Here is an 18,038-nt window from a genome sequence, read left to right on the forward strand (position 1 = left end):
AGAGGTGGCTAAGCCTTAAATCTTGTCCATTCCTTGCCTGCAAGAATGTGCAGACATCAAACTCTAGCTGTGGAACAGACTTCTAATTTAGCAGTCACCCTGGATCTGGCACGAGCAGTATTAAATACAGGGTCAGCTATTGCTAAGAGGCTGCTCCACTACTGTTGTTTAACATATGTGTTGTCCTTGAAGTTATCAGGTTTTCTAAAGAGATCAAACAGTCCCACACTTAGTACAGATTAACTGCTCTGGGCTTGTTCCATATATTTAATTTTACTCTTGACTTTGCAATCGTTGACCTTCTGATTCCATTAAATCTGATCCCAGTCAAAAATAGTTTCAGACTCGTGGCTGCTGGATTTAACCAGTGCATTATCCCTTCCACAATAAGGAAAGGGCTCTTGAGGCAAGGTAAAGTTGGATGGAATGCTCTGCCATGTTCCTTACTGCCTGACCTAAACAATAGAACAGGGTGAACTGTAGTAGTGAGGTTCCCTTTACATATTCACTTTAAACTGGAAATCTTACAATACCAAAGCTTTCTAACACAGACCTGATTGACACAGTGAGAATAGTCTCTTGCAAGACTTCTGCACTTGGCTAAAACCAAAAGGCACAGAGAAATGAATAAGCACAGAGAAATATCCCAGTAATATGAGGTAAGCGGAGCCTTGTGCGTAATGTGATTGTGACTTACATTGCTGCAAAATTGTGGATTATTTTTAAATTGCCACATAACTTTGCTTCAGATGCTTGGCTTTCATTTAAGCAAAAGTAGTAATCCTTGGCCTTTATGGTTGGGAAGATACTAAACCAATGCTGTGATGTTTGCCTGAGTCTGCAGCTCTGAAAAAGTGTGAGCTGCCCAGTTCATTCCAGTGGGGGTTTAATTCTGAAACATGATGCCAGTTTGAGTGCGAGCATGAACTATTTCACATGGCTGATCACTGTTGCATAAACATCCAGCTACTGCACGTGCGTGTCAATTTTGCATGTAGGGGCAGATGTCCGGGGAGGTACGCAGTGAAGCAGCAAGCTGCCTGGGGTGGGGAACAAGGAATTCCAACTCCCTCCTTCCAGTTTTAGCTCCTCTGCTGGCGAGAGAGAGAGAGTGCGATCCCATCCCATCCCCAGCTCCAAAACCATCAGATCCCTCTTGGACACCAAAATCGGCTTCCATATCTTCATGAGTGTCAAAAACCCCAGCTGCTCCATGTCCAAACAGTTCCTGCTTTCTCCCTCCCCCCACACCTTATACAGCATAGATACATTGATCTGCAGCATAAGGAATGTTGAACATCAGGAGAAGCATACAAAAAAAAATTAATATTGGAATACACCAGTTACACACACAGAGCCCTGATTGGATTAGATGGGGTGGGGGTGAAGGAGAAAAGGCTTGGTGCACTATTTGGGGTCCCTACTGCATAATTTAGATCTCATGTGTCCTCATAGTACCTAGGGCCTTGGAAATCAGTGGAATTACCCCCACCTTTTATTTGTTTAAAGAGTTCTGGGTTGGTTTTCAGTTGCAAGCTGAGGGGCTGATTGATTTGATCTGATCCCATCCCCTTACCTCCTCATGACACTTGGCTTAACAAGGGCTTGGGGCAAATCCCAAATAGTGTAGCCCACCAGCTTGCAAGGTGGCTAACATAGTAGTTGTTAATACTTCCCATCTAAGGGGTGCAAGTTGCAGGGACTATCAGGTCCCTCATGAAAAAGCTGAGCTCCTGAAAGATCTTAACCCTAGCATGAAATTGGAAACTAGCTTGGGGTGTGTGTGTGTGTGTGTGGTTCTGCCCGCCCCACTGGGACTTTGTTTCTGTCCCGCACTCATCCCCTTAGTACTGGAGTGGATTATATGAAAGTTGATTGTTGTCCCTGCTGGGAAGAGTGGTGCATAATCATGTTTTATGTTTACATATTCTTACTGTGAGAAAGTTATGGGGAAGGGCAGTCTTGCACTCTGTTCTGAAAGCAATGAGATCCATGGTCATTCTAATCTCTTACAGAAGATTTTCTGCAGCCAATGGACCCTCTGCAGAGAGAGCTCAGATCCCAGTTTTGAGCCTCTGAGATGGCCAGTGTAGCAGAATCTGGATTTGCAATAATTTGAAATGGTTAATTAAATGTTAATAGCATAAAACACTTGTAAAGTGTGTTGGTAATTCTTCTCATTTCCTATTGCAAATGTCTCAGTACTACAGTATGTGCCACAGTTTCTCTTAAATTAAAATTGTGATTTCCCATTTCTTACCATGACAAAACTGCCACCTTTGTAATGACTTCTTATCACAAGGTTATCCCTATCTGTTAAACTCCCCGGCTTGTAGGAAAGCAGAAGTGACCTTTCTGTCATTTGACAAATCCAATCCAGCCTACACAGCACACACAGATCCTTTCTAGTGCTGCACTTCAATTCCAGGACCCGTTGATATCTGTGTAAATTAGGTTGGTGTTCTGGCATTGGCACATTTGACATGGGTGAGTCCAAAAGAACATCAAGTCCCTAGCGTGCTGTTACAACCTACTGAGTGGTGTTCCTGAAATGAGTTGCATAATAGCCAGGACTGGTTCTTGGGGGCTGAGAGATTGGTCAGACACCCCTCTATCAGTGAGCAGAATCTAACTCCTAGCAGAAGCTCTGAGGAATCTTCTGTGGAATCAGACGGGTCAGAAATGAACATTAAGTTCTAATAAAAGATCAGCCACCATAAAGTGGATTTAAAAGAACCGGGAACAAGCTGATGATTGCCATCCCTTCGGCTCTTCCCAGGGCTTGTGCTTTTTATTGGAGCTGATGGGAACTAGGGTGCCTCAGGCCAGACGGATGGTCATAGGTCTCCTGGTTGACTCAAGGAAAAAGAAATGAATTTCTCAATCCTGTCATTTGTGTTGTGGCTGAACGCACCACATAGTGAGGAAGTGAAAGAACAAGCCGTGTTACCGGAATTGAACCTGGGGCCTCCAGAACTGTACACATGAGCCTCTGCAGCTTGAACTGAATTCCTTATCTGGGAGCTGCTGTGGCAGAGTTATATCCCCTGTGGACTGTGCTCACGGGGGGACGAGTAACTTACTGAACAGTGAGTTGCACAAGAACAAAGAACTAAGCTGAGTGCAGGTGGCCTCCAGCTTTTAAAGTTGTCAAGCAAGATGCATTCTCATGCATCGTCCTACCTGAATGCAATATTGGGATTGCACTCTGTTCTGAAGTCTTGCAGGATGTGGAGAGATGGGGTGAGGCTGAGACTGGTGGCAACCCTTATAGACTAGGGAAGCACTAGAAGTGCTTCATTATGCATCTCTACTATCCTGCAGCATCTCCTACTATTCCAAAACTAGGTCTGTTGATGGACCCTGTCAATCAGCCCACACTGAGTTAAATTACATTTTCTCCTTTGTGGACAAATTTCCTTGGACTAGGAGCACAGCCTCCAACTCCTGTCCACTTAGGGCCTTACGCAGAATTTGCAGCTAGTCGTGCAGCTGAGGGAAATTATTGAACTAACCCACTGTCCCATCTCCTCCTCTTTGTGTAGCTGATATTACTTGGCTTTGTCCCGGCTCTGGATAACATTGGGCTGCAGCTTGAATTTTATTTTTGTGCAGTTGTGTTACAAGGCTTTCCACTGATGGTCTGTGGTGTGCTTCTAAAAGGAGATATTGTACTGGTGATCCAAGCCACGTTTGCAGTAATGCTTAAACTAGCATATGAGTTTTAATTGGGAAGAACTGCTGAAGCACTAAGCGATGTCTGCTTGTTTCTACCCAAGAGACTGAAGTTCTGGGAAGTTCAGGTAATGTAACTAAGTAATTCTCTGCAACATGTGCTCTGAGTGCTTCAGTGGGTGGATGCAAGTGCTCAGATATTATAGTGATGGAGATAGGCCATCACTTCCATACACTGAATTTGGATTTTCTGGATAACCTGGTGACACTCCATTTATCAAATCTAAATGGCTTAGATCAGACAGTAACTGGTTTGTTTTAAGCTTCATCTCTCTCCCTTCTGCAGCTCTTGATCTCTGGGATACTTCTGCTCCTGACTTTTTTCTGCATCTTTGGAGGCCAGCTGTTCCGAGCTGACTTTGCTCCCTCTTTGCACAAGTTCTCAGCTTTCAGCTTGCTTACAGGGTTGGTTTCTTGTTAGTGGTTCTCAAGACACTAAAATAGTGTTTACATTCAAGTGGCAAAAACAAAACAAAACAGGTTGGTAATCAGAATGAGGTGATTGCTGAGGTTCAGTATCCTCTCATCTGCCAGGGTTAGAAGCAGATACTTTATATGCTCTGAATCCCAGCTCTTAGATGGTATCCCACTTGTCAGATATCAAACATTTTCTAGGGCTGGTGATTCGCCAGACACTAGTCTCAAAAGCTCACTGGTCCCTTGGCTATGTCACTTTTTAAAATCCCTGGTCTGGGATTGAAAATAGCAAATCCCAGATCCTGAATCAGTGACCCTTTTAATTCCCTACAGGCCTTGTCTAGGTAAAGTCTGCTATCATTGGTCATTATGGGGGAATGAACCCAGCACTAAAAGCATAGGGCTTCTATAGTTGTAGGAATGCAAGTGTGAATAGGCCGCCTGTGCTTCAACCACTACGTTGCCTAGACCTGACCTGAGCAAAGTTAGGTGATACTGGTTAAAATGTCAGTACCCGTTCTTCTAGTGCTGCTACTATTCCTCCCACCGGGGGAACTGCCCTTGTGCTAGTGGAAAGGTGACGGACATAAAGGAAAATGCCAGTGTAGTCACAGCCACAGCGCACTCTACTTCTGCTTCATTTACTGGGATGACTTCCTCTCCTCCGCTTGTCTTGTCACGATCTCACTTCCAATGGTTTTGGTGTTTTTGCTGAATATTCAGTCCTTCCCCATGTCTCCAACCAGATGCCACAGAACCTTTGAGCTCTCTCATTTCTTCAACTAAAAAACAAAACAAAATTAAATTCCTTTCCTGTTTGTTCCACAAGTCAGGCGCCAAAGACTCACTTGAAAGCTACTCTGTGCCCTTTTGGGGTCAGGAAGGCTGAGAACTACCTGCTGGACCCCCCTGGTACCAAGACTGCAGCATGCAGGTTTGTTTAAAAAAGCACAATGCAAGCATTTCGGGATCAAGGGCTACTTCCCCATTATTGTGCCAGAGGACAAAGTACATGTGTTCCTGGCTTTTAGAATTACAACCTTGGAATGAGACTCAAGGCAAACTCCTCATTGGGAAGCCTGTGTAAGGCCTACATTTGGTACAGGATGCCCAGAACTCATGGCTGTTTTAAAATATTTGGCAGATTTTATTCTGATCAAGATGATGCATGTCAACACACTAAAATAAGTGATTTTTATATTGGATTTAAATCATGCTGAGTTCTTGGATTCTCTCTCAGCATCAGGGTACTGGACTAGATGACCTTTCGAGGTCCCTTCAGGTTCTATGATTCTTCACACCCTGTACCTTGTTGGTTGTGCTGTTCAATTGCAGCTGTGTGTATTTTTACATCAGAACTCCTGTGTGTTGTAAATAGAAGTCCAGTTTTATAACTCCATGCAAAAGTGTTTTAGGTTCCCTTTATCCTTCTGGCTCCTGTCCAAATATCCGCCCTTGTTTATAAAATATGGAATGCACAGTATCACTTGACATGAAATAATCCCCAAACACAGTAAAATTCCAACCAAACCAGTTTGAAATTGCATAGCTGAGTTCAGTGGAGTATTTTAAGGGAAGACTCATGATTACCCAACATATTAGCCCTGTGCTTTCATGGCTGCTCTGCCATGCTGTTCTTCTGTTTTTGGTTAGTAACTGGCTTGCTGTCCCAATATATTCGTGTACCCTCCATGGAGATGATTCTCAATTTTGCCAGAAATAGTACAGGCTCAGAGTGATGTCAGTATGCTCATGAATGCTTCTGGAGTTATGTATAGGCTGACCCTGAAACATCTGTCAGTGGTGTCATTATTATATATAGGCTTGGAAGGGTTAGATCTTTATCAGTTGATGTTGGTAAAGGTCAATTTCATACACACAACCAATGAAAAAAATGTTGCCACTGATAGACTGAAATATACAAAAAGGCAAAGAGAAATGGCATTTGAGAACTTAGTCTGATCTAAGGATATTTTTTTTTTGACATGTGATGCTGACTATTTGTATTTAACTTTTGAATTTCAGCATGTCATTAGATTCTGATCCCTCACATAGTCTCTCACAACTGAACATTTAAACAGATATCCATTTTTTAAGCATTTTATCTAAAGAATTTGTTACAAAATATTGAATTCTGCCAAGCCTACTTATCTATTTGTGCTCTTATCCCCTGGATCCAAAACAAACATTCAGGGTCCAGTTTACTTGTTGGTTTCCCACATGCCAGTTTTACAGTGATTCTGTTTCAGCATCCTGAAAAATAGCAGCTTTGATGAAGAAAGTTACTGACAGGAGAACAATTATTGGTATAGCTGTGGGCACCTGTTTATATAAATTGCTTACTCAAGACATCAGCCTAGATTAACTTCTGATAGAATTGCTGGGTTGGGGTAAGGCTTTTTTAAAACAGAAGAGGAAACTCTAGTCCCCTTGTTTTTAAGGGTCTTGGTAGCTTTTCACTAGCAATCTGTTTCTTAGTGGATGAAGTGTGTTTAGGGATACAGCTGTATCCCTAGCTCTCAATCTGTTAATATTTATGAAGGATGTGAGGGGACAAAATGGGGTCTAGTTGTTAGTCAGGATGTGGGAGCCTGAACTGCTGGATGTGGTAATTGTACCTGCCCCTTATTCAGAGCCCCATGCAGAAGAAACAGACCCTTTGTATTTTGCTATCCTAGGTTGTACTCAGCCCTGGATGGATGATGCCCCCAATGAACAAGTTGAGAATGCAGATTCTCCTAATACTTTTTCTTGGTGGCCTGCAAGAGGGTCTTTTCCCCATGAGACACAACCTCTTAACAGAAGCTGTCTTTACATTTATGGGGGGGGGGGGGGAAGAGAGACGTGTATTTTGTTTGGGTTTTTTTTTGGGGGGGGTCCCTCTAAGCTGCCCCACTGCAGGCAGGCCTAATGCAATGTAAATGAGCTGGAGTGGGTGAGAGAACAAGGCAGGGGAAACTAGGGGCCTCTCTCAAGCAGCGAGAGAGAGACCCCCGCCCCGCCCCGCCCCGCCCTGCCATGGGCCTGGCGTTATCCCTTTCTGCAGTGCCGCGCACCGCCCCTCTGCAAGGGGCTGGGGTGCTGCCCCCACCCTCGCATGCTGCTGCCACCTGCCCCCCGCCCTGCAGGGGGCGCCCCCCGCCGCGTGCCCCCCACGTCCTGCACCCGACCCTCCCGCTGCACATCGTGCGGGGCCACAGGACCGCGGAGAACGTTCCAGACCCGGCGAGCGCTGCGGCACCGGCAGGGAGAGTACAGTAGCCGGCCGGCGCGGGGGCTGCCGGGAAGTGTCGTTCCTGCCCCCTAGGCTCGGCTCCGCAGCCTTAGCCGTGGGGACTACGAGTCCCGTCGTTCCTCGCGCGAGACTCGGCACCGCGCAGGCGCAGTGGGGACACCGGCGCCGCTATAAGGTTGTGGTTTGGCTGCGGGGGCCGCTGAGTGCCGAAGCCGCAGCAGCGGGGCAGTAGCCGGGCGAGGTAACGGGCGGGGCGGGGCGGGGTTATGGCTGGGTGGGGGTGGGCTGCATTGGGGGGGGGCGGCACCCCCTCCCCCCCCCCCCCGCGTGCACCAGGGACCGGTGAGGCGGGGCCGCCCCCGGGGTGGGAGAGGGAGGCCGGTACCCCGGGCACCCAGGCGGGGCTCGTGTAGACCAGGCGGGGAGGGGACATTACCCCGCCTTTCCTCCCCCCCCCCCCCCCCCCGCCGGGATCCATGGGGCGGGGGGCGCACACACCCCCCCCCCGCCGGGATCCATGGGGCGGGGGGCGCACACACCACCGCCCCCCCTCCCGCCGGGATCCATGGGGCGGGGGGCGCACACACCACCGCCCCCCCCCCCCGCCGGGATCCATGGGGCGGGGGGCGCACACACCACCGCCCCCCCCCCCCCCCCGCCGGGATCCATGGGGCGGGGGGCGCACACACCACCGCCCCCCCCCCCCCCGCCGGGATCCATGGGGCGGGGGGCGCACACACCACCGCCCCCCCCCCCCCGCCGGGATCCATGGGGCGGGGGGCGCACACACCACCGCCCCCCCCCCCCCCGCCGGGATCCATGGGGCGGGGGGCGCACACACCACCGCCCCCCCGTGCCATGGGGGGGGTACCGCTTGTGGCTCCGGGGGGCGGGATTGTAGTGCAGGGCTGGGGGTGCAGAGGGCAGTCAGGGCCGAGGACCCCTCCCTTGTTTATGCTGCGTGCAGGCGCTGCTGTTTGCACCGGGGGGAGGGGGGCTGCAAACGCCCGGTGTTAGGAAGGGGGGTGGGGGGTGCGCGGTGGCTTGGCGGGGGGGCAGGTGGCTGCTCCCGTCTGCAGATCTGCAGGCGGGGTTGCTGGTGTCTGTGCGTTAGTGGCGCTGGCACTGTAGCCAGTGGGTGCCGGGTGCGGCGGGCCCCACAGCGGGTGCTGCAGCAGAGATGATGGAGCATCCAGCAAGGTACCGCGAACGCTCTGGCTGCAAACCGAGGCCTGGCGGCAGCGAGATGAAAAATCATTCTCGCCCGGCGCAGACAAATAAATCCCAAGGCAGGCAGGGGTGGGGGCAAGGAGGAGGAGGAGGCCCCTGTGTTTTTTTTCCCGTGGATTCCAGCTTCCATGAGTGGATCTCTCTGGAGGGGCATGGTGGGAAACATTCTGGTTCTCTGTAAGTAAATAGGTTGTGTGGTAGCCGTGGGGGGTCCCGGGATATTAGAAAGGCAAGGTGGGTGAGGCAATATCTTGTGCTAGTCCAATTTCTGTCTCTCTCACCAACAAAAGTGGGTCCAATAAAAGCTGTTACTTGATCCACCTTGTAAATCAATAGGGCTAGTTGTAAATATGAGGCAAAGGGCATGTTACAGAAATAGCCTGGATAATGATCTTTAAGCAATTAATATGAGAGGGTGGTGGATGTTACTGCATATGATGGGGTTATGGTCCATTGCACCAGTACATTTTTCTGGCTGCAGTATGATTTTAAACTGACCTCTTCATAGTGACTTGTTTTTTAAATCAACAACTATGGAGATCTAAAATGTAATGCTATGGGACAAGGTGACTTCAATGCAAGCAGTTTTATGGATGAATTTGCTATTATAACCTGAAGGAGTTAACAGTCTAAAATGCACAGCAGCACAAAGCATTTCTTTATAAATAAATAGATTACATGCCTGCCTATACAATGTAAATACATTTTAATGCTTGTGCACATTTGTAATGAAGATGAATAGTACTTGTGTGGGAGAAAAAATTATCTTTAAGAAAGGCTTTTTTCATAGTGTCTGTGGGTGCTGTAGAGAAGACTGACAGTATCTTGTGCTAGATTTGTAGAGATGTATGCTGTATGTCCTATGGGTTTTGAAACTAGCATACTAATATGTAAAATTGTGCAATCAAGAAAATAGAGCTCTAGGTGTTTGATATTGAAGCATTTTTGAAAAACTTTTAATTTGCTAGAATCAAATGACTGATGTCTATCAATTAGTATTACATAGGATAGAAATACTTGAAAATTATAAGTGAGGGAGATGTTATAGTGGCCCTTCTGCACTGAGTCACTTTAGTCTCATGGATACTTTCGGATATCCTTTAACTAGCTCAGCAAGGGGTTCATGTGCTCTTGGATCCGTTCTCCACAAGGCACTGTGGAGTAGTTTGGTCACATGTTATAATAAGATTTCAAAATAGCTACCCAAGACCTTTGGTTAAAAAGCTTCCTATAAATCATGTAGGGTTGTTTAGGGCATAGGATATATGTTTTAAAGTGGGATTTTAATTCTCTTTAGATTTTTCTGAGGTGAAAATACAACTGTAAACCCTGGCGTTTACGGAAGGAGAGGATGAAAGACATCGACCTAGGAAAAGAGTATGTTATACCCAGTCCTGGGTATAGAAATGTGAGGGAGAGAGCCGGCTCGGAGCAGGAAGGTTTGAAATTCCAGCAAGCTAAATATAAGGTCAGTTTCTCTTTTCCACTCTCCATGTCTGTGTGTGGCTGCTTAATAAATTACATATAGCAACCCCTATTTTGCCATGCCAGCTTTGTCCAGGTTTGTTACCTTGAAGGTCAATGATGGTCATTCTGCCTCTTGCATAGGAGAGGTCGTTGGACGGCATGCTGTATATATATTAACCTCTAGTGCAAAATTGCACTAGTGGGGGAGACTAGTGCTTAACAGATGCTCAAAACTGAAATAGATGTTTTCAAGAGTATTAAATAAACTAAATTGAATTATGCCAACTATTCTGACAAAGACCACATTTTCTGATGTACATTTATGGGGCTATCTATATAATTGTGGTGATATAAAGCCAAGGGAAATCTGTAAGCACAGGTCCGATTGAACCATTGGGATGATGCTTCTGTGTTCAGAAGCAACAGAAATGGCATGAAAACATAAAGAGCTCTTTGCTAATCATGCCCCAGTCAGCGCTAGCAGCTTAAAGACATTCTTAATCATGCATTGCGTTTTTTCAGGATTATTTTCCTGAAGCAGATGTTTAACTTGCCTTAGGAGTAGGAATTGTTTGTACTTAGCAGGATGAATTAGAATCTTTTATTATATCCGTATACATTAGTTCTTTACTATTTAGTGCTGATTGTGTTTCCTGTGCTGGACACAAGTAGTTAATTGTCCCTGCCAGTTAAGAACCAAACTCTGGCATTGGCTCTGCCATTCAGCTGCTGTGCTAGTCTTCTCCAGTGTTATCAGGACTAGTGAGTTTATGATGGGTTAATAAGAATGGAGTTATGCATATGTATATGGGTAGCTAGCTGGTAATCGTAACGGGAACATAAATGCTGCAAGACAAATCGGTGTACAGAAAAAAACTACTCAATAAATCTTGACAATCATGATCCACTTTTGTGAAAGGTGTAGCTCAGAACCAGTTATTTATGCCAATTCAAGTTAGATGAGGGATGTTTACTATGTCTACTGACACTTGAAATCTATTGGGGCATATCTTTTCCACAAGAACTCTTTTATCTAAATGCTAAGGAAATAAATACTAGTTTAAACAACGAATAAAATAAGTGATTAATACTGCAAACATGTCTTGCTTATATTTGGATTCTCTATTATTTGTATATGCACACAATATGAAACTCTAGTAAACATGCTAATTTGTCAGAATTCATAGTAAACACCCTAGAAAGATCACCTGTCTGAAATCCCCAGTATGAAAAATAGGTTTGTCACTTTTCTCATGCCAAAAAAAAAGAGTTTTTGGTTTTTAAAGCAAGTACTGTATTGAGAATGTTGTTGTAAAGGCTAATATTAAATGTCAGGTAATCGTACTTTACACGTAAAAACACAGTTCAGATCAATGGCAATCAAGTTCCTTTTTTGGCAGTTGGTTTTAATCCTGGCTAAAGCATTGCACTACTAGAGGCTGAAATGTTATCGAATGGTCTGTTCTGCAGTGGGGCAGAATGCTGAGTGCTGTGTATACTTGCATTCTCTGCAGTTCTTAGTTTCTGCACAGTCTCTGTGACTCAGCATAATATCGATAACAGTCATTGTTCAGGGCAAGTCGGAACATCTGACTTCTGCTTTAATGCGGGCAGTGATACTGAAGCAGGGCTCCTCTGAAGTCATGGTGCAGCTTCTGAGCAGCATTGATTACGTTATTATGATTGGCTTACAACCAATATACATTATCCAGTAGCAACTCTTCACTGTTGAATTGGTGGTGACAACAGTGTTACCATTGGTGGGCAGCCTTGTTTCTTTCCTAGCCAATGGGTTTTTAGTCCAGCTGTAGCCATATTAGGATGGTTCTTCTGATTGGCCTGCATCCTAAGAACATGCAGTGAGCCTATTAAAGCTTCTGGGAATGAGCTGCTGTTTACTTCCAAGGGAGCTGCAGTTAGCCCAGTACACCTTGTACTGATTGTGGTGGTGTGCTCAGGGGTTCCAAGAGAATAATTTGAAGAAGAAATAAGCTTCATGGTCATTTGCTTTGAAATTCACTTTGAGCTACAGTTCAGGATCTTTGGAGATGCACCTCTCTACCTGGTCCCACTGAGGAGTTCCCTGCTGTGGATGGTCAGGAAAGGCCATGCACCCTCTGAGTGTTTGGAACTTGAGGGGTGCCTGCTGTGTGGAACACTCTGTACCTTTGTCAGCCACAAGTGTGGAATTCTGAGTGGAAGGCTGAGAACAAAGATGGGATGAATAGTCCAGGGCTCCAGGCTGGACAGGGAGCGGTAGGACTGGGTTATGTATTTATATAGATTTAAAAAAAAAAAAAAGTCAAATGGTTAACAGAGAAGGACAAAACAGGAAGGGCTCGGATTATTTAAAAAAAAAAAAAAAGGTCAGAAAACAGGTAAGCCTCAAAGAGGGGACAATAAGATTTAGAAAGGACTGGTGTAGAACAATAGTGTGTGTGTGTGAGTAAAAATAAAAAAACAACCCTCAAATCAGGTTTATTTTTTAATATCAAGTGGTTGCTTGTCTGTCATTGTTACTCTTTTTTTAGAGGTGAGAGTGCTTGCGCGCACACGGATTGCCTAGCACAGTGGAGCCTGGTCAATAGTGCCCAGAAGACCCAATCAGATAGTACAAATAAATAATGTGAGGGTCCTGGCAGAGAGCACTCAAACAATCTTGGTCAGTGTTGTTAAATGTAGAACAAACAACATGTACAGAACACTTTTTTTTAACTAAGCAATGTCAATTTATTTTACTACATTGCTAAATGTAGCTAATGCTAGCTGGATTGCTAAATGTTTGTAGTTTTGTTGTTCCCAATTACAACACAGCTGTAAAGTATGTTGTGTGAAACTAGAGTTTCTGTTCAATTAAGTTGCCGCTACAAAGATCTGAAATGAAAATGCTGAAATGTGGTGGTTCAGAGCTGTACTGCATTGAAACAGAGCCTCAAATGTACCACAGTACACGTGTTGCAAAGTCTGCTGCCAGAGAAGTGTTTGCACAGCTTTTATTCTGAGAAGAAGAAGATGGGCGTGTTCATTTCCTCCTGTCCATGCAGAGGGTCATGAAGGCACATGCCTCGTCTCATCCTGAGGGGGTGTCATCTTCATTGGCTCTCATAAGTAGTGGGGACCTGCAAAGTAAGTGGAATGCTGAGTAATGACACTGGCTTCCTTTTGTAAAGTGCTTTGAGATCCATAGATGAAAAATGTGATGTAAGAACTAGATGGTGGCATGAATGTATGTATTTTATTTTTTATTAGTCACTGGGTTCTGATGCTTCCAGGCAAGGCTGCAGCTGCACCAGACCAGATTTGCCTCTGAGTGTGTCTTTCAAGTCCTGGCCTCTGTGTTTCTCCATGTGCTAAAAACTGCTTTTAAGAAGTAGTAGTTGTGCACATCCTACTTAATAAATTGAGATCAGCAAAAGGTTCACTTGTCTCCTAAATAAGACCTTTCATGGGCGAAAGGATGGTGTATGAGCCATTGCACAGCCAAGACCCAAGGGCTACTGGTGGATGTCATGTCAATCCCAGGTCGCTCTCCAATCCTGAGTGTGTGTGAAGATTGTGTCATTTTGTCCTAGGGAGTTCCCATTTGGATGCTCTTATTCCATCTCCTCCCAGGGCCTGGCACTGTGGCCACCAATCTTCTATCAAAAGAAGGCTAAAAGGGCTAATCTTAAATCTATAGGGATGGCTGGTAGGGGGTAAGTATAGTATTTGCTGAGTAAGTTGTTGTTTTCACAAAAGCCAAGGGTATCATGCTCACAGCACTAACAGATCTTGGCTGTGTGGACAAAAAGAGATTCTTTTTAGGAACAACATGGTATTTATCTCAAACAGGATTCCTGAAATATTAACTCCCAGTACCCTGTCATACAGGTAAGACTAATCCCCAAGGTTTCCTGCTACCTGATGGAGGCATTGTCATAGAAACTTGGACCTGTGAAAAGTGTTTTGGGAACCTAAAAATTAAAAGAAATATGAATAAGAAATGAAAGTCTTATTGAAGCAAGGTGGATAAGTGTTTGTAATAACGAATTATACATGTGCTTTTGCCACACTGGATTTTTAAAAGCCATCTTGTAGAAGAGACTGTAATATTGTATTTTGTAAGATGCATTAAACACTTCACTTTGCTCCTGTATAAGGAGATGCTGTGCTAATTGGCACCATGATGCTTCACAACGTTTAATTTCCAGATGAAGTATGCTGCTTTCTGGCACTAACAAATATAAAGGTAGTTGGAGGGTTCCACAAACAATCATTTTACTGATGCTAAAAAGCCAACATGTCTTACCAGATATAATATATCCTGGATGTTTTAAAACATCCCATTAATATCTCACTAGAATTTTAATACATGAGTTAGTATCCTTTGTTCTCAAATTTCTTAACCATATACTTTAAAGTATATTGGAGACCGCATTGCTTATCTTTCGTTAGCTGGGACCTTATTGGGAGTTGTGTCCATGAAATCCACTGCAAAAAGAGACATGTTATAAGGAATGGAAATAATTTTACATTTCAGAAAAGCTTTAAGGGCTATGGTAGGAAGCAATTTAACAGGAAGGCCTAAAACCCAAAAGCATTTTGGAATAGTGATATGTAATACTCCTGGAAATTCCTGAGTTGAGTTGTCCTTAATTAATCTTGAAGCAGTTGTGTGTGTAATCTCTTAAAATTTATCTCTTCCCCTCCCCAACACACTCTGCTCAGGCGTAGGGTACACAACAAAAGGGAATGTGCTTCCCAGTGTGGGTAGACGGACACTAGCTCTGCTTCAGTTAGCATGTTAAAAATAGGGTGACCAGATATCCTGATATTAGGGACTTTATCTTATATAGGCAACCTATTTATCCTCCCACCCTGGTCCCATTCTGATTGGTCACCCTAGTTAAAAATAGCAGCGTGGTAGTGACTCGGGCTGGTCACCGTAGTACATACCCAGAGGGTGGCTAGCCTGAGCCACTGCTGCCACGGTCACTCTGCGACCTGTAGTATGCTCACTCAAGTAGAGCTAGTGTGTCTCTGTTGACCTGTGCTGGGAGGCATGCTCCCAGCTGCCACACAGACATACCCTTAAGCGCTTTGCCACGGGACCTGGATGTGACCGCCTCTCAAACATGGCACAAACACTGGTGGTTAGTGCTGTACTCACATTGATTTCTTTTTGATCAGAGTGACTCATCAATAGAACCTGCTAAAAATATGCAGGTAAAATCCATGTTGCCGAGTTGGAGTGGGTGGAGCCCTAGAAATTCTCTCTTCAACCTTTTCCCATTCTCCCTATTCCTACCCAGGATTCCTTCCTGAATGCTCTGTTGGGTGAAGGCAGTTTGGCTAGGTAGACAAGTTTGCAGGCCTTGCAGGGATAGCACTGAACATCTGTAAGGCTTAAAGGTCTCGAGGGCTGGGATTCAGCACCACATTTTTAGGTCCTGAAACAGACAAAGATCCTGCCTACCCTAGGGAAACTCCTAAAAGTTCTCATTGTTGCTGACACCATCACCTCCACCATGGGGCTGGTCAGTAGTATTGGGAGCCTGAGTGTAGAATGGCCACTGGCTGTTGCCAGCCAAAGTGTTATCTCAGACCTACTCTGAGCATAAAGCTGATCAGCAATCGGCACAATTGCTATTAGACATTAGCAAGACTCCTATTACGTACTCTAGGAGCCCTACAAATGAATCTCACTGAGATTCAGGTGCTGGGGGGGAAAAACGACCAAAATCTTTGGAAAATACCGATACACACATTTTCCAGATAATCTTTGAAATACTCAAGCACTCTTTAAAACAGTCTCTGTTCCCACGTAGTCAGTGGACTCAAATGGGCTTTAGAATTTGTTCTGAGCTGGCATTTTTTATATCTGAAGATGTTCCTATGTGGCTTTATTTGTAGGGGATGTTTGAAGCTAATCCTGGTGGATTAGCTGTAGAAAGAGGGTGAAATGCCATTGGTGCCATTTATCAAGTATGACATACTTGGCACAAAGTTCTGAATTTGTTTGCTTAATTGCTGCCCAAGTGAGCAGATCCATCAACATTTGGCTACGGTGGAGGCGATATACCGGGGCACAGTAAACGTGGCTGTGTTTACATGTATGCTTTTTGAAAACTTGTTGCTAACAGTCTGTTCTGCTACTCTTACAACTGTGCTCACCAGCTTGAGGCATTTGTTTGCACATGTAAAATCTCGCAGCACATTGGAAGGTATCTTTGCATTAACTTGATGCATTTAGCAAGTTCAGATCTAAACTGTTCTAGTATTTGGCGGTTTTACCTTCTCTTTATCTGCTACAACTTAAGTAGAGTCGAAGTCTGATTCTGGTCACTGTTTCATAGTTCAGTTTACTACAGCTGACATAGAAGAAAAACTGCATACAAGGTACACAGTCTCCAAATCCTGCAGCCAGAAATCTTAGACTTCACATCTCATACTGTAGTAATTAAATTTCTGGGTGCTGGAAATTAATGAATAAATTTGTTTTCATTCTGCACTTGGAGATTCCGGGACTGCAAGGAACCATTCGTTTTATCAAAGCATACGGTAGGATACTGGGCGATCTAAGGGTATGTTTATCTGCAGTTAAACACCCAAGGCTGGCCCATGTCAGCTGGCTCAGGCAGTGGGGCTGTAAAATTGCAGCGTAGACATTTTGGGCTTGGACTGGAGGGTCGCAGGTTCCCAGGGCTCGGGCTCCAGCCTGAGCCCAAATATCTACACTGCAGTTTTACAGCCCAAGACCTGCAAACCCCAGTCAGCTGCGGGTGTTTAATTGCGGTGTATACATACCCTAATGGTTTATCAGAGTGTTAATTTTCATCCATGAGTGAAAAACACTCGTTCTTAAAAAAAACTCATCTTTGCTTCTGCCAAGCACTTAGCCTACACCTCATGTATTGGAGGAGAAATTCCACTTTTGTGCTGTTTCTGGTCTGCTAATGCTGAGAGTAAATTGCTGTAGTAGAAGAGTGCTGGTCCAGCAATTCCATCTGCTGGACTCCCATTGCTCCATGAAACTGTGCCCGTGTCCTGTAGACTGAGAGAGCAGCGTATTGACCGGAGGGAGTGGATTGGTTCTGCCATTATGGTAGTTGCATATGTTGTGCTGTCTTGCTATAGGAGGCAGGGGAGAAGAGAGCAGAGAAGGAACAGTTAGTCAGTGAAAGTGAGGTACAGAGACAAGGCAAGAGGTAAGATGACAGACAAGGGGAAGTATTTTGGGTTGGATCTGACAGTGGGAGACCAAGAGGATAAACTCTGAAGGAATAAGTTGGAGGGGATAGTGGTTCTAAAAATCCAGTTTATGTCCACTTTTTTCAGTAGTTTGACTGCCCTGTAGTGGTGCTTCTGCACTACTGTTGGGAACTGGATTACAGTTCATTTACTAGAACGTCAGTTCTTACTAGAACAGTCATGCACAGGGGAAGCCTGTCGCTGACAGTGCGTGTGTCGGGGGTAGAGAAAGTGGTTTCTGCGGTCAAGAGGAGGGAAATAGGAGATGATAACAATACCATCTGTTTTCTTCAGCTTTTTTTTTTTTTTTCTTAAAACTCTGAGTGTTCCTCTCCCCTCTGAGAGAACTATCCTACCAGCCTCTGAGCAGTTACACTAACCTAGGAGGACCTATGGTGTGGATCTCTAAGGCAGGGGAGGCCAACCTGAGCCTGAGAAGGAGCCAGAATTTACCAATGTACATTGCCAAAGAGCCAAAGTAATGTCAGCAGCCCCCCCATCCACTCCCCAGCGCCTCCCACCTGCCGGCAGCCCCCACCAATCAGCGCCTACTCTCCCCCCCCCCCCCCCCCGCAATCAGCTGTTTGACATGCACAGGAGGCCGTGGGTGGGAGGGGGGAGGAGTGAGGGCATGGCAGGCTCAGGGGAAGGGGCAGGGGCCTTGGGGGAAGGGCTGGAGTGGGGACAGGGCTTGGAGCAGAGCAGGGGGTTGAGCAATGAGCAC

The 18,038-nt window shown here is 45.4% G+C and overlaps 1 protein-coding gene across 9 annotated transcripts in view; it reads left to right on the plus strand.

The window, feature by feature from the left end:
• The first annotated feature begins 2,531 nt into the window (after nt 1–2,531).
• The window catches only part of ABCC5 (ATP binding cassette subfamily C member 5), a 69,493-nt gene continuing 53,986 nt past the window's right edge, over nt 2,532–18,038 (plus strand). For 4 of the 9 annotated variants that reach the window (XM_054039483.1, XM_054039489.1, XM_054039492.1 and 1 more), the window contains exons 1-2: nt 7,548–7,628; nt 9,915–10,085. In XM_054039483.1, the coding sequence (XP_053895458.1) occupies nt 9,969–10,085 (117 nt within the window). In that variant the 5' untranslated portion in view covers nt 7,548–7,628; nt 9,915–9,968. Of the gene's footprint in view, nt 3,804–4,981; nt 5,087–7,547; nt 7,629–8,685; nt 8,795–9,914; nt 10,086–12,968; nt 13,211–18,038 lie in introns of those variants that run through there. The other 5 variants (XM_054039484.1, XM_054039485.1, XM_054039487.1 and 2 more) reach the window with 5 other exon arrangements.

The sequence above is a fragment of the Malaclemys terrapin genome, chromosome 9, assembly GCF_027887155.1.
Source record: "Malaclemys terrapin pileata isolate rMalTer1 chromosome 9, rMalTer1.hap1, whole genome shotgun sequence".
NCBI classification, from domain to species: domain Eukaryota; kingdom Metazoa; phylum Chordata; order Testudines; family Emydidae; genus Malaclemys; species Malaclemys terrapin.